Here is a 23351-nt window from a genome sequence, read left to right on the forward strand (position 1 = left end):
ACGTTTTGACTCGATCAAAGTCCCTATCTTGTCGTTTCGTGTCGAATTCTAGCTACACATGTCATACTTAGGTTCTATACTTACTTGCTCAAATATCTGCCTCCACTTTCTCTAATCTACTGATTTTTGTTATTCCCAAGTTAAAACTAGGTTTTGTGAATAGGTACTTTTATCCCTTTCGTGACATGTTCACACAGTCGAAGTCCCTATCTTCTTACTTGGTGCTGAGTTCTAGTTATGCATGTCATGTATTGTTCTGTATCTTCTTGATCAAATATCTGTCTCCACTTTCTCTAATATACTTTTCTTGTGATTGCCAAATTAAGCTAGGTTTTCTGTCTGACTTCATAACTATAGATCTTATGTGAGGTAGGCAGGCTCAAGGCATTGACAGACCACTTATAATTGTATCCGCATATTTTCCAAATTTTAAACCAGTGAATGTGTATATATCATGATAACACAATAACAAGTATATTCTGTACTTCTATTATTGATTTTGTGTCATGTGACCAGTAACATATTTCAGTTTTGTCAACAGAAAGATTATTATCATTCCAGGCATATGAATAGAAATCCATTAGTTGTTGAACATTGGTTGCCATCTTGCCTCGCTGGTTTGGTTCATCAAATTAATTGTCTTTGATTTTAATTCCTCTAATTAGAATCCTGACTAAATTAAAGGTAAAAGGGCATTTTTGTGGTTGTTCTAGCAGAATTTATTTCTTTTCGATTGATTTGAGGAAAGAAGATCAATGGTTGGTTATTTATTTTCTTCCTATCCAATTCCTTCCATTTTTCCTCAACATTGTTTTAGTAACTGTGATATTCACAATTACCTTTCTTGGTGCTCATATTACATTACAACTATGCCTTTTCTTTCTATAAATTTGTTTTAATTAATTTTGTGAAGCTCTATGGTTAACAACCGTCCCTTTGAATCAGCATGGTTTATCATTCATTACTAAATAATGCGTACAAATTGCAACCAAGTATATGAGGAGCTAGAAGGATGTTCTCCCTTTTCAGATTGCCTTAATATGCAATTCCTTAAAATGTCATCCAACTTGTGTCTTGTACATGCAGGACAAATGCTAGTATCTTGGCAGATATCAGAAATAATTATGTATTTCTATGGACATTATCTACACATGAAGTATCTGTGCTTTGTGTATGGACTAGATTTCTTACTTGTTCTGTTGGTAGATTGTTGCATGGAACTATCTCTTTTTGGATCTCACAATGTGTTTGGAGCTAAAAAAGGCTATTTACCATAAAGATGATAGTAGTATGTATATTGCTTTCGAGGGAAAAAAGAAGAAGAAAAATGGCCTAAATTTGTAGAATTATGAATTGATGTTGAGGTGCTGAGTTTGATTTTGGTGTTGATGGTAGTGCATATGACAAGGTTTCATCCTTCACCCCATCCATTTCAACTTCTGGAGACACAATATTAACTGACAAAATTTACTTTTCTTACTTCTTGTGGTTGAGAGGTCGTTTTGGCACATTTTCTTTTCATTCTATTCTTTTTCTTTCTCTTAAGGGCAAGAAACATTTCATTACATTTTCCTCACCATTTATTGCATTTAGATTCTTTGCTAATACTTGTTGTTTCTGTTGTAGATTATATTCTTTGGTGACAAGGTTATTCTTGAGGATCCAGTTGAGAGGTGCTTACTCAGGACAGAGCTGGAAAAAAATAGTTTAACTACTTTTGTTTTTTCAGCTATATTTTTACTTCCTGTCAATGAGGAGATTGGTCATCCATGTTCTTGCTTCCCATATACTTTACATGCTCAATTATTTATATTTTTACAACAGCTTTTCTAGGGCTATGTTCTCCTTCTAAAGTCCTGTCCATGGGTTAAGACCAGATTATTTATCTATGAAAACAGAATGCGCTTCCTGTTTTTTTGCATTGACTATTCCTTCAAGGGAACGGTCCGTACATAATCGTCAAGAACTAGGATGAAAAACACAATAAGTATATGGTTTGCAATGCAAAGATGAAATTGTGGCACAAGGGATGATTGTTAAGAATGTGAAATTTCTGATGGCCAACATGCCCTCTTCATTCCTCTGCATCTGCAATAATATTCTATTTAACTTTTGTGTGCAGTTATTTTTTAATTGGTGACTTTGTCATAGATAAGTTCTTTTAAATAATTGTTGGTTTTTGATGATCGACTTGAATTCAGATTCCTGTATTTATGTTTCAACTTATCCATTTCAATGTAAATCTTAGATTCAATGTTGCTTTTGGACTCTCCATTGCATTTTGAGATTTTATTTTAGCTCTGGGTGTTTAGGTGCCGTGCAACAACAACTCACAATCAGAAAAAGGCTTATTTTCTAGCAATGAATTCTCACAATATGGTTGTGATTTTACAGCTGGCCAATTTGTGATTGCTTGATTGCCTTCTATTCATCTGGTTATCCACTCAAAAAAGCTGAGAAATATGCAGCCCTACGAAGGTGCAATACTTTCATTCTGCCGCAAATCTTTCTAAGTTAGCATGAAGTTTATTGGTTTTTGTTTCATTATTCAGACGATTGCTCTAGCTGTCACAGATGTTAAAGATAGAAATAATTATATGTCACCATTTTTTGGTTGTTCAAGTTACCTTTACCATCCATCTATTATGGACTTTTAAGTCTAACATTTTTTGTTTGGAAGTATTACAATTACACTTTCCCTTTAATACTATGCATTTGGTAATTCTCAGAAGATGCCATTTTTCTTTTCTTTTCCTTTTTTTCTCTAGCCATTTATTTTGCCCTTTGCTTTTAGTTGTTACAATTCTGAATTCGGATTTCACTCGGTGCTTATTTGGCTTGTTTTCTGGAACTTCTCTACTCTAGAACATTTCTGAAACAAAAAATTGGATATCATATATTCCTTATATGTTTGAACAAAGACATTAGAGACTACGGAAGAGCATGTTAGTATGCACATTGCTGAATTTATATATTATATTTGGTTACATTCTAATATACGAAGTGGATATACGTGCATATAGAATACTTAAACATATGTCCATATCTGGAAAAGTGTACCCCCAATAGAAGTAGGTATCTGGATTTAATTATGGAAACAGAAATCTAGACCCATATCTGGCAAAAGCTTAGATTTAGATGCCAGATTGGACTGATATTTTCCAATCAGTTTTAAGCTCTAATCACCTGCCAGGTTTTGGTTTTAGTTAATAGAAGTCATCGTTATTAGCCAAGTAAATTACCATTCTTGCATAAATCATCTTCTAATTTTGAGTTGAAATGAAATTTGAATTTTTACTTTCATTAAACATTATGAACTTACAAGCATATTGTGGTCTGCTGTTTTTTCGAATAGAGTATAAGAAAGGTAACTTTTTTGCAGTTTTGTTATTATTATAATTTATGACTATTATGTCATACTTAAATGCAATTTAGGCCTTTTCTAGTCAATGAATTGGAGTCGCAGCATCTTCTCCATGATCGCCGCAAAGTTTATGAGGTACAGCTACTGTGAGGTCCTTGTATTTGATGTTTAGCTTTTTCTGTGCAACATGCCTTTTCTTGTTATCCCATAAGACTTCATAGATTCTGGCATGAACTTACAAGAATTTATAATTTCATATTTGTAAATATCCAATTAAAGAAATCTGATTCCTATTAATTTATAGTTGTAATCACATTATTCATGAGATCATCATTATATTTCTCTTATGTTAGTTAGTTATATATTTACTTACCTCAAAATTTAGAAGAAACCAGAATATCTATAGTTCTATACTATTAATCAATAATCGGAAAATCTAGTTGTGTTTTATTTGTTTTTCTTATGAGACATTGGAAAGCATCTATACAAATACAGGAAATGTGGGCCTTCAGAGTCTGACGTGTCACTTTTTTGCTTTTCTGTCGGTTTTTTTTTACTGTCCGTGTTCCCCCCCCTCCCCCCACCTCCCCGTCTCTCTCTCTCTTTCCCTCCGCATTCCGCCGCCTCTCTTTTTTCTCCATTTGCTCTCCACGTTCCCCCCCCCGCCCCTCTCTCTCTCTCTTTCCGCATTCCACCGCCCGATGTCCCCGCCAGGATCTACGCTCTCTCCGATCTTCCAGCCAGGATCCACGCTCTCTCCGATCTTCCGCCGGGATTCGCGACGCTATCTTCGCCGGTGGGGGATCTGGCAAGGATCTCCCTCCGTTGTTCTCTCTCCCGTTGTTCTCTCTCCCTCAATCTTTCTTATCTCGTCGCCGATATCTGCGTCGCGATCTTCGCAGGTCAGAATTCTGGTGAGGATTTCCTAATTAATTGTGGCTAGGTGATGTATCCGCTTTCTCTCTGTCTCTCTCTTTCTCTCTTTTTCCGATCTCTCTCCGATCTCTTGAGGGGCTGGTGGTCGAGGGAGAGCGGGGGGTGGGCGTCGAGAGCCCAGTCATAGACGTGGGCAAGCACGCCGTGGGCCACGTAGCAACCGCCGTCAGGAGAGCACGCACGACGGTGCCGTTGTCGGGGTTGTGGCCGGGGATGGAGCAGGCGAGCCGTATGCGGGACCTGTCGAGCAGGCGGCCCCAGCGCGTGGTGTGCATGTGGCCGAGCAGCTAGTAGAAGAGCGCCTCGCGGAGGAGCCGCTCCGGCACGTGTGCCGGTGAGTGCAGCTCCCTCCTACCAAGCAGGTCCGGGAGCACCCTGAAGCACGCCAGGCTCCGGTCGATGAAGTACTCAGGGATCGGGCCGTCCGCCACCCCCGCCCCCACCTCCGCGGCGGAGGAAGCGGAGGGGAGGTTCCAGGAGTCGTCGAGGAGGGTGGTGAGCATGGAGTCACGGACGGTGTTGGCAAGCGTGGTGGTATTTTGCCGGAGGAGCTCTCGAGCCCCCGTGCCCTCTCCCTGGTGCCCGCGCCCTGTTCGACGAAATGCCGAGCTGATCGCGGAGCGCTTCGTGGGCATCAGAGAGATGGGGAGCGGCGCTGGCGAGATGGTGGTGGGGATGGGATTTGGGTGAGGATTCGTCACCGGAAGCAGCGGCGGCAGTGGCGCGCTACACGTTGTTTGATCCCATCGGCAACGGCACCTGCGCTGCCCCGGCGAGCTCCGCCGCGGAGCTCGGCTTTTTCGCCCCAGCGATCAACGGCGGGGGCAGTGAGATCGATGTATCCTCCTCCTTCAAATCGCTCAATCTAATCGTACGACCCTCAAATTCCCAATTTCCACTAAAATTAAACCTAATTCGCGTCAATTTTTTAGGTTTTTTTTTTGTATTTTTTGATAATTTGGTGCTCAATTTAGGGTGGTGAAGGGGTTTATGCTGGTGGATTCGGTGCGTTTCTTTCTTCCCCTTCCGGCCACACAGGTTTTATTTCTTTTTTTTCCCATTAATTCCCCAAATTTTTTTCCCTGTTTTCTCAAAAATTTTTTAAAAAACAAACAAAGAACATAATATTGGAACTAAAATTTTAATCTAAAATAGCAACAGAGAGGTTCAATAAGCTTCGTAATCGCACCTACGAATGCAAAGGTGACGGCGACAACGGCGTCGCCAAAGCAGCGAGTGAGGGTGAGGAGAGGCCAAGGAACAGATCCCCATAGCATCGCTGAGACTCGTTACACATGCTTCTTTATATATAATAACCTTATGGACCAAATAAATACCTCTGTGCTCTATAAAAAAAAAGACATATACCCAACAACATTAATGTCTTTTTATTTTCCAGTATGAAAATATTAAACTATTGTCTGAAATGTAGATAATATAACATATCGTGATATAATGATCATGCAATGTTCTCTTGAATGTAGATCTTACTAGTAGTAGATATTTATTTGAATTGTTTTGGTTTCATTTATTTCATAACTGAAACTTGGAAGGAACCGATGGACTAGTGCAGCTGCCAAACACAAAGAATTTATGGTTGGACCATCACAGGAATTAAAATTGAATACACCGTGATTTCAATGAATCTGTTCGCATGCAACATGATGAGTTTCTGAAGATAGAGCGAAACTAGTTCATATGGCTTATTCATGTACTTCCTCATTAAGAAGGGTTGATAAACTTTTTGCATATCATTCTATTGGTTATACAAGTTCTGATTCTTTTCTATTTCTTAAAATTTTTCCTTGTCGTTTCTTGGGACTGGCCAAGTAATTACGGCCTGTTAGTATTAAGTATTATAATTTTTATAAATTGTACATAGTAATCATGCAACCTGATCTTGTTTACTTTCTTTAGTGCTTGGAAGCATTTGGTATTCCTGTTCCAAATTATGTTCTGGTGAATAGAGAGTATCCTTGTCAAGAACTAGACTACTTTGTTGAGCAAGAAGATTTTGTTGAGGTTCATGGGAAGCGGTTTTGGAAGCCTTTTGTGGAGAAACCTATCGATGGTAGGATTTTGTTCCTCATTACTTCTCTGGACTTCTTTTTTTTCCTTTTGGTATTGTGGCACTTGCTTTTGCATCCTGCATACTGAATTTTACTCGTTTGTCTTGTTATCGGTTTGCATAAAGTTTTGCTTTTCTACCATTTCAAAAAGACTAAAGTTCAAAATGGGTGATCGAAGGTTTTGATAATACATATTTAGTCCCGACCCTTGTTATTTTCTTTATCAATACTTTGTTCTCTTTGATAAATAGTGAAACAAATGTTGTGCCATGCTCTACGTAGAAGTAGCATCAACGAGACAACAACATTCTAGTACATCACGATTGTATGGATTAAGTTCATTATGATTATTCTAATCTATGTAATCTATATAAACTTGGAGGATCTCGAGCGAAATCGTGAAGCCATTTCAACTTTTAAAAGACGTAATTTTTTGATAGAATTTCAATATGTATTCTGTATGCGAATGCTTCGATACATTTTATAGTGTGAGTGCAAATGAACTGAATGACATCATTTGCATGACATGAACCTGTGGACATTATGTGTCTTGGAGTGTGTAACTGTAACTGTAACTACCAAATCAAATAGGAGATGTAAAATTTTCCATTTGTAATTATTTTTTATCTGAGTAATCTTCATTTACGAACCCTGCTTTCTAGCTTCTGACACATCATGTTTTCTCACGAAGGGGATGACCACAGCATAATGATATACTATCCTAGTTCCGCTGGTGGAGGAATGAAGGAGTTGTTTCGAAAGGTACTGTTCATTTTCTTTTCCTTTCTTCCAAAGGAGTTGTTTGAGAATAATGTGCTAGATTCCTCATCAAATTCCTGCGACAGTGACTTGAGACCACCCCCTCTCCTTTAAGCAATGGGGGGTGCCAACCACTCCGGTGTTCAATTTAATTAGAGTTATAAAGTAAAAATGAAGTGAAAGTGTCTAATCTATATAATCTAATTATTTTGTTAGATTTTTGCACCATCTGTTCGTAGATTGAGAGATTTTGATGAACTTTGGATGCTTTCACATTATGATTTGATGCTCTGATTTGTCTTCTTGATGAACATGATTATATGAATGTTTAAGTTGGTGCATTTCTGTCTTGAGATTTTGATTAAATTATCTGTCCATGTTGGCTGAGCAATCTACACTTAGGTTATAAATAAAAATAAATAAATTATTTAATCGGAACTTGTTTTAATTTTTAGTAGTCCATATCATGCTGACTTTTGAAAGCCTGAATAGCTAATGTTGAGATTATGTTTTGTAGGTCGTGTTTTCAAAGGGCTAAGATGGTCATTTATTAGATAACAACTAAAGATAAAGAAATATTCTCTAGTACATCTCTTTTGTGTTTAACTTATATTGTAAGCTACTTATCCATTTCATAGATATCCTGAAAAATTATATTTCTGCAACATGAGATTCTTTCAAAATGCATATATATATAGGTTGGCAATCGCTCCAGCGAGTTTCATCCAGAGGTTAGGAGAGTGCGTCGTGAGGGATCTTACATTTACGAGGAATTCATGCCCACTGGGGGAACAGATGTCAAGGTTACATTGACTTTCTTTCTTTATTATCTTTCATTTGGTTAATCTTTTACTCTTTTTTTTCATATAGAAAATAATGCAGATTTGTTATTATATGTGACATCTATATATTAATTGCTCTTCTTAGACTGTGAAATGACGTAGCAATCTCTTAGATTATAAAGTACCGACGTTTGGTGTTTTTTCTTTCATTGAACATAATGAGCTAAGAAATTGAAGCATTGCCAAGTTGAATTTTTTTGGGCCTTCTTTTTTACTATTTATGTGCTCTACGAATAATTAGCTTCCTCTGGTTGCATTACTGTGCAAAATTTGTACTAGTAGTTGGGACTTGTTGAGGTGTTCGTAGAGGAGTAGCTACTAGAGAGCACACTATGTCACTGCCTTAGGTTGTAGGCTACTACAAACCATCTATCCACTGCAATCTGTATCATCTCTACCCTGCAATTTCTCATGCTAACTCCTTTTCATACTAGGTTTGTAAATATTGAAGGACCATGTAGCTAGATTTTAGGTTATATGTAAATATTCTAGCGAGTAATGACCTTGCCGTGTTCTATTTTTCAAGTAATGTGTTTTAAGTTTATACTAGTGAAGGTACCCGCGCGTTGCAGCGGGTGGATTCCGCAAAAGCAAATTAATAAAAAAAGCTGAACAAAAAAATAGTAAAAATATAAGAAAAGTAAAAAAAAGAAGTCAAAGAATAAAAAATAATAAAAGTAGAATAAATTAAGAATAAAGTGTAAGAAGGATAAAAAGATAATAAGAGCAAAATCATAAGAATAATAAATTATATTTATAGCATCAGTAAAAGTTGAAGACTAAAATATAACATACTTCATAGTTCAAACCAGAAATTGTAATTAATTGAAGTTTGAGGACTAAAGTGTCACATGACTAATAGTTTGTTGTAACGCATTAAAATTCGAGAACTCAAGTGTTATGCATCTCATAGCTTAAGGTTTAAAGGTGTAATTTATCTTTTTTATGTTTTTTTTTTTTCCAAACGAAGTAAGGGTTGCGCATCGATCGGTTTTGTTCAATTAGTGATTTCATTCTAAAAAAGAACATGTTAAATTATTTAAGAAAGTTTAGAATGCTTAATTGTTAAAATTAAAAGTCGACCAATCATGTTTTGAATATTTCAGAAGATTCTGAATGTGAAGTTGATTGCTCATCAGACTATAAATATGACATTGAAATTTGATATTAAAATTAAAATAAAAACATGTAGAGATTTCCTAATTGGCTATCCAACCTCTCAAATTTTGTTTTTACTATACAACCTTTCAATTTGTTTGATTTGACATAGTCAACGGTAGTTTGACTTCAAAATTTAAATGCATCGTTTATCTGTACAAATTCAGTTAGTATACTTTATGCAATTCTCGCAACTATATATTTATTAATATAAATAATTAAGCTAAACTCTATCAATCTCTCTCTCATCTTTTACTGCTCAATCTATTTTTAAATGATCAATTTTATAAAATTAAAATTTATACTTAATATAAGTAATCTAAACTATATAAAAAGATATGTAAAAATTATATACTTAAAATTTTTGTAATAATGAAAGAGAGCCCAATGCTAGTCCCTCTGCGAAATTATTGGATGATGAGATAGAGGGGTTGGGATGAAAAAAAGGCGGGCCCCAACCCCACCCCACCTCCCCCCAAATTAATATGGAGATGCCACGCAGTATTAGGACTCCAGCTTTAAATATGTTTATAGATTGCATTGTCCTCGCTTCCAAATTGTTCTGTTTAAATATTGCACTTCATTTAAAGGTTGTTTGATTGGGTATAGTTGCAATTGCACATTCAGCTGTAACTGAATACGGATTCAAATCCGTTGTTTGGTTTGATGCATTTGAATCCAACTACTACAGTTGGAATAACACCTGGAGGCTTAACTGCAGCAGTTAAAACTGTGCCCAAATTGGCCGTAGTTTCAACTAAAATAGTTGGAGAGGGTAACTTTAAACAAAAGGTAAACTTGCCTCCTTATTCACCTTTTAAATAAAAAATATATTGAAACTACGGTATAATATTTTATAAATGCACTTCTCAACTGCATGCAATCGAACAAATTATTTATAATTGGTATGTTTTTTTTTGCTACATTAAACCAAACGAGATGTATGTTGTTGTAACTGTTGTACTTCCAATTGCATGCATCTCCAACCACATTGCATGTACAATTACATCCAACTAAACAACCCCTTATAGTAGTTACTCTGCGTGAATACTGGTCGACATGGGTATGTGCCACAGCACCTAGAACCTTGACTGAAATTGATTTCATGGTTGACTTCAATAGTTTACTCAGGTTCTTTTATAAGGTTCTTTTATAAGAATGGTTCCATGAAATTTTCTTGGCACTTTGCAATCTTATTTCTTATTTGACTATTATTATTACTATTATTTTGCATTTTTCTGTTGCTTCTATTTGTTGCAATGGGAAATCTATTTAGTACATCAAAATCTTGAGTGGTATATCTATATTTGTCATATTGTACCACGAAGCCATGTTATCGTATACTACTTATGTCGTTTCATGCTATGTTACTAGAACCTAGGTGTTTACTTTTATTATAGGTATATACAGTTGGCCAAGAGTATGCACATGCTGAAGCACGCAAATCTCCTGTTGTTGATGGCGTTGTTATGAGGAATCCTGATGGAAAAGAGGTAAATATATAGGGATTTTTGTGGTCCTTTCATTTGTTTGAGTTGTATAGATTTTTACCTTCTAGTGGGGTATGCATTGAATAACACTTCTGAAATGTGTTGTGGGAGTTGGTTCCAAATATTTACCCTCTATAGGTACCTCGTCAGCAAATCAATTATAGCCCTTTCCCTGCATGATAGTGATATACCAAAAGAATTTGGTTAATGAGCCCTCTAAATTATAATGTGAAAATCCTAACTGGAGGAAAATCAGGATGAAAACTGGGCTTTCGGTGAAAGTTTTGAGGTTTGTATTGATGGAGAGGTTACCCTGGTGTTCCAGTTTTGGCTAATGTAATGAAGGCGAGATCCTCTAAAGTTTCTTCTAGACCTTAGAGGAAGGAGATGCCTTCAACTCTGGGGGACAATTTGACCTAAGATCTTGATTATAATTGATATCATTGCTTCTAGTGTCATATAAAGTAAAAAGATCAAACACGTCATCTGCATTAAAATCACAACAATTTTAATATGCTTTAATACTATGTGGAATGGATGGCTTTCTGTAGTCCTTTGGCTCTCATGATGGTGTAATATTTTTTCTTTTTCATTCTTCACCACACTTTGAACATCAAAATCTAATTAGACAGGAGCAAGGGTTAATTATATATTTGTTACAGACTTACAGTATTTGTTGGTCTCAACTCTCAACTTTTGGGCCGGTTATGAGCTTGCCATGAACTCAAGTGGCAAGGGACTAATCCTGTTTCTTTCATTATTGATTTTTGGCTTGTGCAAACAAATTGGCCTTAAAATTAATGATTTTGTCTTTGGTTTAGTCATTTGATGGCATTGCTTAATTTTTGTGGTTTTATTTTAATGATGTGTATTAGATGTTTAATAATGCATTATTCTTGAAGGTGAGATATCCTGTACTATTAACTCCGGCAGAGAAACACATGGCAAGGGGTGTTTGTCATGCTTTCAGGCAAGCGGTAATTTTATTTACATTTGATTCTTACACGTGGTTCTTTCTTCCTGCCTACATGCAAGAGAGTTTTCCTCTCCATTTAGCAGGCATTTACTATATAATTGTTTCTGTTGTTCACCATGCTATGTTGAAGTATGCGATCCATGCATCCCTCTACTTATTGCACGTGTATGTTTTAAATGAGGGCATAATCTGTAGCATTGAAGATAGCAATGATAATTATCTGGTAATTTTCCGGTAATTTTCCCCATACTAAAATTCTTGAGCTGCTGAATCTTAGAGCGATTGCAGATCGCCACCCAGACATTTTTGGTAAATATAAACCACATGTACTTTCTACCTGTTTCAATCAATCAATCACTCCACTTCAACTTCTGTTAATTTTCCTTAGCACAATTGTCTATCACATGAAATCCAAATGACTCAAATGTGCCTAGAATCATCAAACCATTAAAAAGAAGGGTATACCTGAATTTGATGGGTAGTGTGACAGTTCCCTGCTAATGGTATTGGATTTTTTTCTTGAAGTGTGTCCTAGTCTCCTACATGTATTGCTCAGTTCTCTCTATTAAACTTTCTCCCTTTTTTGTCTCTCTATCTACCGCGTAGGTGTGTGGCTTTGATCTCTTAAGGTGTGAAGGAAGATCCTATGTGTGTGATGTGAATGGGTGGAGTTTTGTGAAGAATTCACACAAGTAAACACTTCACTTAATTTTTTTAAATTAGTTACTATTCATTTTGTTTTGATTGAAAAACAATACGTCCATTGTTATTGCTACCACCATAATTATCGCTGCCCTACTTCTAATATCCAAGATCTTATCACTTAGATACTATGATGATGCTGCATGCATTTTGAGGAAAATGTTTCTTGATGCCAAAGCTCCTCATCTGTCATCTACTATTCCTCCTAGTCTTCCGTGGAAATGTAACGAACCAGTCCAACCTTCTGAAGGCCTGACACGACAAGGAAGTGGAATTATTGGCACATTTGGTCAATCGGAGGAACTCCGTTGTGTGATAGCTATTATCCGCCAGTAAGCGCATGCCTTTCTGCATTATAACAAGCTGCTGTTCATTCTTTCTTTTTCCTGATGGTTGTCCAAAATGTTGTAAGTGGTGATCGGACTCCAAAGCAGAAGGTAAAATTGAAGGTTACGGAGGAAAAGCTTCTAAATTTAATGTTGAAGTATAATGGTGGAAAGCCAAGAGCTGAGGTACTTGTTACTCTGAAATTGGTTCATTAACTCTTTTGTAAATTTGTTAGTACTGAATGTAAGTTTATTTTACTGAACCTTTGCTTGTAGACAAAGCTCAAAAGTGCTGTTCAGTTACAAGATCTGCTAGATGCTACAAGAATACTAGTTCCACGTACTAGGTATGCTTTGCAGATTTCTCTAACAAAGATGAATAGTTTAAGATTTATTTTGCATTAGTTTTGTTTAAATATTATTTTTGCACTCCTGTTAATAGGGTTTGCTATTATACTTCCAACTTGATAGGCTACTTCAATCTGGGCCAACACACTTACACACCTTGTTACACTTTGGCTCAGTTTTGATTTGCCATTAAATGTCATATAGTAGTATGGCTACTTAAATCTGCAAATCAAAGGTAGCTTGTGAATTTTTTTTTTCAGATTTAAAACTTTTGAGAAGAAAAAGATTCTGTGATATATTGAATAGTGAACACTTTGTGTTGCCAGTCTAGGTTTGATATTTCAAGCAACGATTTAAATGCCGTGGCACGGGGTCGTGCCGGAAACTTGCTGGCATGGTACGGCACGGTGCGTGCCGGGCCATGCCGACACGTGCTGGTCACAAAAAAAATGTGTGCCGACATGTAATGGCATGAAATATTTATTTTTTTTTAGCAACAAAATATGTCAATTATTATTATGTATTTTTATCAAATCTTTTGAACTGCATTGAGAAAATTACTTACTAATTTCAAGAATAGAGGGTTTTGAGTTGTCCTATCAGCACGGGGGCTGTATCGTGCCGATATCTTGTTGACACGATACGGCACGGTAAATACGGCCCATACCGATGGGCACTTTAATCCTTGATTTCAAGTCAGAGGCACTAAATTGTAAATTTCAATAATTTTAAATACTAGCACAGAATCTGTGCTTTTCCTGCAGAAAATTATTTAGAAGCACAAAATTTGCTCTGAATTTGTAAATACACAGTAACTTCATTAATGATGTAATTTAAAATAATTATGAGAAAAACAGCAAAGGGCCTGAATATGCTTTTGAACAAACTTCGACTACCCTAGATGGGAAAATATTATATGTTACTAATCTGTAATTTCGAAAATGTATTATCTACTAATTCAATGCCACGGCGTTATAGCAAAATATAAAAAAATGAAGTCATAATGTGTCAAAGTATAACTTTTTAAACTAAAAGAGAGCAAAATGCAAAAGCTCTAAGCCATAGGAGGCTAATTGAATCTTGCTATGCTACCTTTGCATCTAAGGTTTTATCTTCAGTTGAATGGATTTGTCATTGTGCATTTTATAATATCTAATACCCAAATTGAGGAAAAGTTTCTTTGCCTATACGATAGTACAATCGTGCATACATACTATACTTTGTTTTACTTTAACATTCAAGTAATATATAAGGTGTAAGGGCATGTTTGGTTCATGATTGGAATAGGAATGAGAAATGGAATTGGATTGCTTTGGAATGGGAAATGGAATGATGAATCATCCAAAAATGTTTGGTTCATTATTTGAATGGAAATCGGAATGAAAATTTAAAATTTTTGAGAGAGGGTTTTGATTAAGAGAGAGAAAAGTGATAAAGAAAGAGGAGGTAGGTGTTGATAAAAAAGGATTTTGAATAATTTACTTTGGAATGAGCCAATCCGAGATTCAAAGCCGGATTGGATCATAAATGGATTTGGCCATTCCCATTCCGAAGTGGAATCGGAATCGGGATCCGATTCCTATAAAACAAACGGCAACTATTGGAATCAATGAATTCCATTCCGATTCCATAGTCTAAAATAGGTGAACCAAACATGCCCTAAGTGTAATGCCCTAATAGTCCCACATCGGATAGAAAAGGGATTATGATTGGGTATATAAGGATTAGGGACCCTAGTAATAATAACTGGCATAAGCATTTTGGGCTGTTGGTTTAGAGTCCAATGAGTTATTATTGCTTGTGGATAGGATCGTTACATTTGGTATCGGAGCCTAATATCAGCCGGAAGTGTGAGAGCTAAGTGCTATGCGGGACAAAGTACTATACTACGAGTTTGGTGAGAGCCATTGCTTGAATCTGTAGGAACCACCTCTAGAATCTCATATCATTTAGTACTATATGCTAGCGCAGTTGGTTGATTAATGTATAATATGCTATAATTTGCACTATGCTTGACATTTCATATGCAGTTATTGTTGTTAGTCGATATTTGTCGAATCTAGGGAAGCAACACTAGGAGGTAGTAAAATGGAAAGGCACAATTGATACAGGAATTTTCTACACTAGAGAATCTAGTAGTGCTGAAGTAAGAGGGCATGTGGACTCTGACTATGTTGGAGATTTAGACAGTAGAAGATCCATAATAGGTTACACTTTTTTCTGTTGGATGACGGATCTGTTAGTTGAAAGTCCACGTTGCAGCGCACTGTAGCCTTGCCAACTACAGAGGCGGAATATATGGTGACAATTGAAGTAGCCAAGAAAGCAGTCTAGCTTGAAGGCTTGGTAGGTGAACTCGATATCATACAGGATAAGGTAATAATATTTTGTGATAGTCAAACTGCTATTTGTCTTGCTAAAAATCATGTGTACCATGCAAGGACTAAATATATAGACACAAGGTATCACAAATTAAGGGAGTTCACAAACGAAGATGATGAAAAAATTCAGTTTGTGAAGGTCTATAAAGGACAACATAGCTGACATCATGACAAATCCGGTAATAGCTTGAAAGTTTAGGAATTGTCTAAACTTGGCAAATTTACATGATTGCTGAATACTGGAAGCTCTAGGGAGAAACGGCATTAAGAAGAGAGAATTTGCATGAAGAACAAAAGAAGCCAAGATGGAGAATGTTGGATATATGTCTTCTCTTGTATATGCCATAAAGGTACTTTTTTGCCCTATAAGGTTTTCTAAATGCTAAATAGGCATGAATATGGAAATTGGTTTACGGTGCACTGGATCTACTAAAATCCTTAAAGTGTGAATGGGATGCTCTAATTGTACGGTGAAGACGTGCATGTGTTTTGCTTATGTATGCATGAAACTCATGCATGCTCATTTTTTTCCATAGTCTATGTATAGGCTAATTAATGGATGTTGACTTGAAAAAGTTGCCTGCTCCAATTTACATGTGCATGTGCACTTTGCATGCATATAAAAGGAATGCCATGCTCCGCGAACAAGTGAAACAAGAAGTGTGAGGTGAAGCCCGGGAATTTAATTAGTAGCTTGTTGAGTTTCTCACTGTTTTAGAAAAATTCATTTAGGATAAAGATTAGGATTTTTTCTTGCTACAAGGGAAGGGTGACAATAACTATAAAGCTCTTGTATTTAAGTTGAGAGAAACATAAAGCTGTAGGCTTAATACTCTGGTTTCTTCATATAAAGCATATATCTCTCTCGCTTTCCTCATGGACATAGGCAAGTTGCCGAACCACATAAATCGCTGTTTCTTCTTTGTGTATTTCTTTTCTATTATTTTTCGCTAGTTCTTGGTTAGTGTTTTTTTTGTTGATAGCACATGCTGGACGATCCTAAGCCCTGACAGATGGTACTTCAAAAGTTCTATTTGATAAAACTCTAAACCCTATGTCATTTATCTAGGTCTGGGCGTGAAAGTGATAGTGATGCTGAAGATTTAGAGCATGCTGAAAAACTTCGTCAAGTCAAAGCAGTGCTGGAGGAGGTAAATTTACTAGTACTATATTTCATATTGGCAGGTCCATATTGTTTCAGTTCTACTTAATACAAACAAATTGTCATGCCTTATTGATTTTTCTCACCTATTTACATGATGATAGATACAAGAGGACCACTCTTTTGTCTAGACTTAGCAGCTGTGGTCACATGTGGTTTCTGAAGTTACATACCCACTCGTAGAGCAAACAATAATCCTTCTTCATGTTAATACTAGTGCAAGCACCTTTATTCCTTTAGCATACGGAAGAGGGGACAAGATAACAAGGCACTTTTTTTTGGTTTACTTTTGATTTTCTTTTCATTTCTGTTTCCTAAAATATGAAATGATGGCAAGTTCATCTTATCTCTTCTCTTTGCAAGTTCAATTCTATTGGGACATATCTTTAATGAAGCTATTTTTCTCCACATTCTTGCCAAACGAATCGTACCACTAATATCTTGCACATCACATGTGACTTACAAATAGTAAGATCCATCTATGAGGCTTTTTGTTGTGGCCCAATAGTCCTATATCAGACTCTCTTACTTGTGTTAGTAATTTGTGCTTAAGCATTTTGTGTCATGTTGTTAATCTTATTCCACATTTTATCTTGGGCCATGTTGTTACTCTCTCTCTCTCTCTCTCTCTCTCTCTCTCGTGCTCGCGCTTGCTGGGTTGGTCATTGGGTTGACCTTGCATCGGCATCTTTATCCTTCATTCTATGTGCTTGTCAAGTTATCCTTGTGAGAAGGTTCGAACTTGTTAAAAAGTTTTTATATAGTTCAAAGATATTAAGAAGTTGCCTTAGATTTCAATTCATTGAGCTTGAAACGCTTGGAGTGTAATGGCTTATCCCTTGAGTCCTGCTCCAACTGCCTAACATAAGACCTTAATACGGTCCTTTCTTCTTTTGTTACTTCTGCTTAAGAGGTCATGTATAACAATTTATCGAGCAGGATTAGGATTTCTTAGCTGTATCCACGAGTCACATGTAGGATCTGGCGTTAGTACTTAGTTATATATTCATAAACACCTGTACATCCATCTACTTACAACCACATAGCATTGTAGTAGGTTGATTATATTTGTTGGATATTCCTTGATCTTTATAAATTGAATCCATTTAACACATTTGAATAATGCGATTTGCTCCTGGGTGGATGCCTGATGAGGAAGAATTTGAAGTGCGTGGCTTTTTAACTGTAGTAAAGTAAAACAGAGGTTTTGTGTAGTAGAACTGCCTGCCCTGTAAATCTAAATTTTGTTGCATGGACTGCATATTTACATGTTTTGCATATCCACATGTTTTTCCAAGATCCTGCCAAATCGTGCCTGCATGTATACTTGATTATTTTATTTTATCTTTTCTTTTATCTTTTTATTTTTTCCTAATGGTAAATCTTCCCGTATGGACGTGGCTTGTAATTTTATCTTCTAATTGCACCGAGTTCAGAGAAATGTTTATGGTTAGAAATGCATAAGCTAATTCTGTCATCTTGGTATTTAGGGTGGACATTTCTCAGGAATTTACAGGAAAGTTCAACTAAAGCCTTTAAAATGGGTTAAAGTTCCCAAAAGTAATGGTGATGGTGAAGAGGAGCGACCTGTTGAAGCTCTAATGGTTCTCAAGTACGGTGGGGTGCTTACTCATGCTGGAAGAAAGCAGGTCGTTTCTTTTCTGTTTTGTATTTCCCTTGTATCATTGTTTGTTCTGGGCCTTGGTTCATAGGTCAAATACGCATTTCACCTTTTACCTGTATAGTAGAGTTTCTTTTCTAATATCCAGCCTTGTTACTCTTGTGGTGGAGGAATATCTGCAATTGACTTTTCAGTTGCGGTACATTGTTTTCTGACTATATCAGCTAGTAGTTGTTCAGTTAACGGTGACAGAACCCTTTTACTGCCTTTGACTACTGAAGAACATAACATGTTTTGTAAATATTTAATGCACATGCCATAGTCTATCACACTAATGGTGTTCTATTCATTTTCTTTTTCCTCTCCATTCAGGCTGAAGAGTTGGGAAGATTCTTCAGGAACAACATGTATCCAGGTTATTTGTCAATCAAATATATATTTGACCATTTATTAGAAAAGTTCATTTCATATGTCACTAGAAGGAATCATATAGTTGTTCATTATATTCACTGTAGACTTGTAGTCTTGGCTCCAAAATCTTGTTACAAGTTATTTGTTTTAAATATGAAGATAAAGTACTGTACTTCTCCTCAATGGAAGCTTTTTTGTAAAAATGACCAAGAGTTTTCATTGAGATGTTAAAGGAGTACACTGAATGAGATGTTAAAGGAGTACACTGAACTAAATGATCCATGCTTGCTTTAATTAAATTATTATCTTCAATTTACCAAACTATATAAATTTCTTTCCTATGAATAATTCATTTGGATAATTGAAAGAAATAGTGATGCTTTTTGTGATTTTGACATTCTATGTCTAACTGGCAAAAAGATATCTTATTGAATAATAGTCTCATTTTTTTTTTTGGGTGCACTGCTTCACCATATGATCTTCTGTTTCAGTATGCTCTATAGCTCGAAAATTTGTCTCATTAGTGGTTTCGGTATCTTTAGGTGAAGGAACTGGCTTGCTTCGCCTTCATAGCACTTACCGACATGATCTGAAGATATACAGCTCAGACGAGGGGCGTGTCCAGGTATATTTAGAACATAGCTTCTAACTTGAGTTTAGCCTTCTCTATTTCCTATTTGTTAATGTCTTTTTACCGATTGCTGAGGTTGTTCTAACTATTTCGGTTTTCTTTTTCTTTTTTTCTTTTTTTAAATTAGCACTGTAAATGGCCAATCCTACTCATATGCCTGAACTGAAAAAAACAGAGTTTGACCAACCAGTTGAACAAATCTGGTTGTCAGTGAACCAATTCCTAATCCGGTTCAGTGAAAATTTGGTTAATTAAACCACTCGAACTGGTGGTTGATCCACTGGGATCCCCCAGTTGAACCAGTTTTATTCTTGAACTGAACATTTCCCATTCATTGTCTGTTCGAATTTTTGGGATAAAAAAGCTCATGTTGGTCCTGTTCCGATTATATGACTGATCCATCCTGATACTCGCTTGCTCAATACTGAATAAGGCCCAGAGTAGCAAAATTGCAAGAATGAACTGGATCATGAGATCTTGTACCAAATACTCACATGAAGTTGAGCAGGATTTGAGCTAAAGTTTCAAATGCCGGGCTCAGTTCTACCAAGTCAGTCATTAAATTATTGACACACTGTTTTTGGTTTTGTCCATGATACTAATTCAATCGCTGGACAGATGTCTGCAGCAGCATTTGCCAAAGGCCTTCTTGATTTAGAGGGGCAGCTAACTCCCATTCTGGTTTGTTACCCTCTTCTCAGCAATACTTAAGTATGAGTTTAGGCCAAATTTACATTTTACCAGCGTTTTCAATTTTCAGGTTTCACTTGTTAGTAAAGACTCATCCATGCTAGATGGACTGGAAGATGCTAGCATTGAGATGGATGAAGCGAAGGTTTGTTTGACGCTGATTTGTTATACTAACCATAGTAACGTTAAATGCTGCTTGAAGTATTTTTTAAAAATTCATAATCTTTGTAAATTGCTTATAGCATAATGGCTTGAACATATATAGGAAGTAACTACTAATAACCATAGGACAATACATAACTTATCAATTTTCAGGTTTAATTAATTGGTTGCTTGGTATGTTTTTCGTGGTTTAGTACCCTAGAATCTCATTGTTATTGTGATGATTTGCTGTGGAAGATAAAATATTTGGTCCTATTTTTTTTCGTTGAGCTACTCTTGTGATTACCAGAAATAAGCATGATAAGGATAGACCGGTGCATGTAATTTTATGAAAATTCATTGAGTTATGTCATGGCAAAATCTTTTGTTGTATTGGCTATTTGGCTTTGATTCACAATATAACAACCATATACGCTGCTTCTCTTTAGCAAAAATTTGGTGGTGCCTCAACATTGATTTACTGTATGATAACTCTGTCAAGTTGTTTCATTTGTATCATGCTTTAGAGCACTCTAGATTGATCAACTTCTCCAAGTAATTTCTTTAAAAGTGTAATCCATGTCAAGCTGAATGGTTTCAGTGCTTGTTCAATTTCTGTGATGTCATATCTTTGTAATCAGCTAAACTTTACAGGCTAGATTACATGATATTATCATCTCTGAATCTAAAGCACTAAATGGCAATGGATCTGTGCAATTTCCATGGATGGTCGATGGTGCTGGCCTGCCTACAAATGCATCTCAACTTCTTCCCAAATTGGTACTGTTACTTTGGACTATTATATCTTCGCACATTCACCATTAGATCTGGCACCTTGAATTTTATGTAACTTTTGTACAAACACAGGGTTTGGACACATTTCCTAGTTGTGCTATATTTTGCTGCTCTTATTGATCACTGTGGGAATACTGATTGCTTTCTCAAGAGATCCCGTACATTCAATCTTGTAGCATGCTGCTGCTTTTGAGTAACTTAATATTTTGCTGATTATCCATTATCCATAACTGTGAAATGCTATGTAATCTGTTGGACTAGCAAGATTTTCAGCAAGCTGTAACTAAAATAATATTGCTAAATTTGTTGTGGTGTCTGGTTCTACTAGTCTCAATATGGCAATATGCATCTCTTTCTAGCAAAAATCTCTCCATTCAATATTGAAATAGTTGAATAAGTGTATTCTCTTTCTTTCTTTCCCTTTTTTTTGAGTTCTCCGGTAGGCTACATTGACAAAGAAAATAACTGCACAAGTGAAGTTGCTTGCTCAAGATGAAGATGACAAACTTGCGAAGACAAGCTCCTTGTCTGCATTATCTCCATACGACCAGGCAAAGGCTCTGGGGAAAACAACAATTGATGTGGCTCGCATTGCTGCTGGATTGCCCTGTGGTAGTGAAGGCTTCCTTTTGATGTTCGCTCGCTGGAAGAAGCTAGAAAAAGACTTATATAATGAACGAAAAGAGTACGTGACACCTATAAGCAGATAAAAGTTTTTTACATCAGATGATCTTATGACTTATGAGAAATTAGATGCTTTCTCATCCTTTTTTACATTTATGCAAACTATTGTAAACTTTTCTGTCATATAAATAATATTCTCACTGTTACTATGCAGCCGATTCGACATTACACAAATTCCAGATGTGTATGATTCTTGCAAGTAAGGATCCCAAGTTCATCAAATATCTGATGATTTAATATGTTTGCCAATAATATGGTAAAATGCAATATTTAAAGTTCAGTTATGGAACTGTTAAATGCTGGAATCATCTTGTTCTGTTGTGGTTGCCATGAGTTTAATACTTTGACTGAGAGTTTTTTCTTATAATACCCTTCCATTATTATGCTTATGTGATCTTCTTAACTGAAATTGTTGTATCGCATGACAGATATGACCTCCTACATAATGCCCATCTCAATCTTGAAGGTCTAGCTGAGCTCTTGAAAGTCGCTCAGGTAACAGGAAGAAAATGCTTCATTTGTTCTTTTGTTTTATACAACAATGTACTCACTAGCTTAATACTACTATTTGCATGGTAAATCTTGATGTATGGATTAGTAAGTTGTAGAATAAGAACAGTAAATCATACATGGAATTCTTGGCTGGCAATCCAACTTATTGAGCATGCTCATCTTGTTGTTTGTCGTGCTGTAAGGTTTATAGCATGTATACAATAGTTTTAAAAGTAACATTTACTCAGTATTTTTCTCTTGATTTAATCTGTACATAGCCTATTGTAGACGACTTGACTGTTTGCTTTGATTTTTTCTTCTGTTTTGTTTTATTAGTAATTTAGTACAAATGATTACTCTGTTATTTCCTTTGTGCTTGCAATTTAATTGTTATTATTTCCTTCCTGCAGTTGCTTGCCGATGGCGTTATACCAAACGAGTATGGAATTAATCCAAAACAGAAACTCAAAATTGGCTCAAAGGTATAATTTGCAAAATTGTATATAGCAGGAAGATTTCTAATGTGCACAATTTAAATTTGTAACTTTCATAACTCATGAAGATTTCTTCTGCTGCACGGTTCAATTTGTTAAGTTTTTCTCTGAAGGTTAGCCATAAGGTTTATTGATTTCTGGAAGAATTATTATTCACTGCATCTGACACAGCACCATCTGAAATAACACTTAAATGACAAGTCACGATCTTTAGTAGTAACAGTTAAAAAAGTGGGGTTCTATTGTTAACCCCTCTATTAAGTTTGCTGTTGGTAAGGTTCTGCGCTTATTGTTATTCCTGTAATATGTTATTATGGATTATTCTGTTTTTCAGATAGCCCGTCGTTTGTTGGGCAAGATTTTGATCGACTTGCGTAACACTCGAGAAGAGGCTATCAGTGTTGCTGAGCCAAAATCCAATCATAGTCAAACTTCAGCCTTATGTAAGACAAAGAAAGAGGAGACAGATAAGCAACAAAAGCCTACAAACAAGAATGAGGATGGTAGAAGATCTAGCTCCACAAGTGAAAAGTCACTGGACCAAGATGACGATGATGATAAAGAAACCCAATATCGCTTAGATCCGAAGTTTGTAATCTACCTACTAATTTTGTTTTAGTTTTGTTTTTGTTTTTTTTACTAATCATTTGATGCATTTAAATTGTCAATTAATTTCTTTTCAGGTATGCAAATGTGAAAACACCAGAGCGACACGTTCGTACAAGGCTTTATTTCACATCAGTATGTATATATGTCCAGATTTCTAACTTGTTATTAGTCTTAAAAATTTCTTCTGGCTAAAACTGTTTGCATTAATCACTCTTTCTCTTGCAAAAGGATGCCTCCACTTATATTTAACTAAAATAGATATGAAACATT

General features: G+C 36.0%; 1 protein-coding gene across 6 annotated transcripts in view; it reads left to right on the forward strand.

Annotated features, from left to right (window-relative positions):
- The window catches only part of LOC109712933 (inositol hexakisphosphate and diphosphoinositol-pentakisphosphate kinase 2-like), a 31852-nt gene that overhangs the window by 2305 nt on the left and 6196 nt on the right, over positions 1 to 23351 (forward strand). For 4 of the 6 annotated variants that reach the window (XR_002217001.1, XR_002217002.1, XR_002217000.1 and 1 more), the window contains exons 3-27: positions 1627 to 1673; positions 2395 to 2478; positions 3436 to 3499; positions 6218 to 6371; positions 7061 to 7131; positions 7827 to 7931; positions 10529 to 10621; positions 11521 to 11595; positions 12201 to 12286; positions 12422 to 12628; positions 12709 to 12808; positions 12899 to 12969; positions 16421 to 16502; positions 18004 to 18162; positions 18507 to 18549; positions 19088 to 19170; positions 19795 to 19857; positions 19937 to 20011; positions 20662 to 20787; positions 21246 to 21487; positions 21641 to 21685; positions 21915 to 21981; positions 22389 to 22460; positions 22807 to 23060; positions 23156 to 23213. Coding sequence is in view for 1 of the 6 variants with exons in the window: in XM_020236751.1 (XP_020092340.1) it covers positions 1627 to 1673; positions 2395 to 2478; positions 3436 to 3499; positions 6218 to 6371; positions 7061 to 7131; positions 7827 to 7931; positions 10529 to 10621; positions 11521 to 11595; positions 12201 to 12286; positions 12422 to 12628; positions 12709 to 12808; positions 12899 to 12969; positions 16421 to 16502; positions 18004 to 18162; positions 18507 to 18549; positions 19088 to 19170; positions 19795 to 19857; positions 19937 to 20011; positions 20662 to 20787; positions 21246 to 21487; positions 21641 to 21685; positions 21915 to 21981; positions 22389 to 22460; positions 22807 to 23060; positions 23156 to 23213 (2526 nt within the window). In the remaining 5 variants the exon portion in view is untranslated. Of the gene's footprint in view, positions 1 to 1626; positions 1674 to 2394; positions 2479 to 3435; positions 3500 to 5035; positions 5172 to 5274; positions 5339 to 6217; positions 6372 to 7060; positions 7132 to 7826; positions 7932 to 10528; positions 10622 to 11520; positions 11596 to 12200; positions 12287 to 12421; positions 12629 to 12708; positions 12809 to 12898; positions 12970 to 16420; positions 16503 to 18003; positions 18163 to 18506; positions 18550 to 19087; positions 19171 to 19794; positions 19858 to 19936; positions 20012 to 20661; positions 20788 to 21245; positions 21488 to 21640; positions 21686 to 21914; positions 21982 to 22388; positions 22461 to 22806; positions 23061 to 23155; positions 23214 to 23351 lie in introns of those variants that run through there. The other 2 variants (XR_002217003.1, XR_002217004.1) reach the window with 2 other exon arrangements.

This window comes from Ananas comosus, linkage group 7 (assembly GCF_001540865.1).
Source record: "Ananas comosus cultivar F153 linkage group 7, ASM154086v1, whole genome shotgun sequence".
Lineage (NCBI taxonomy): Eukaryota > Viridiplantae > Streptophyta > Magnoliopsida > Poales > Bromeliaceae > Ananas > Ananas comosus.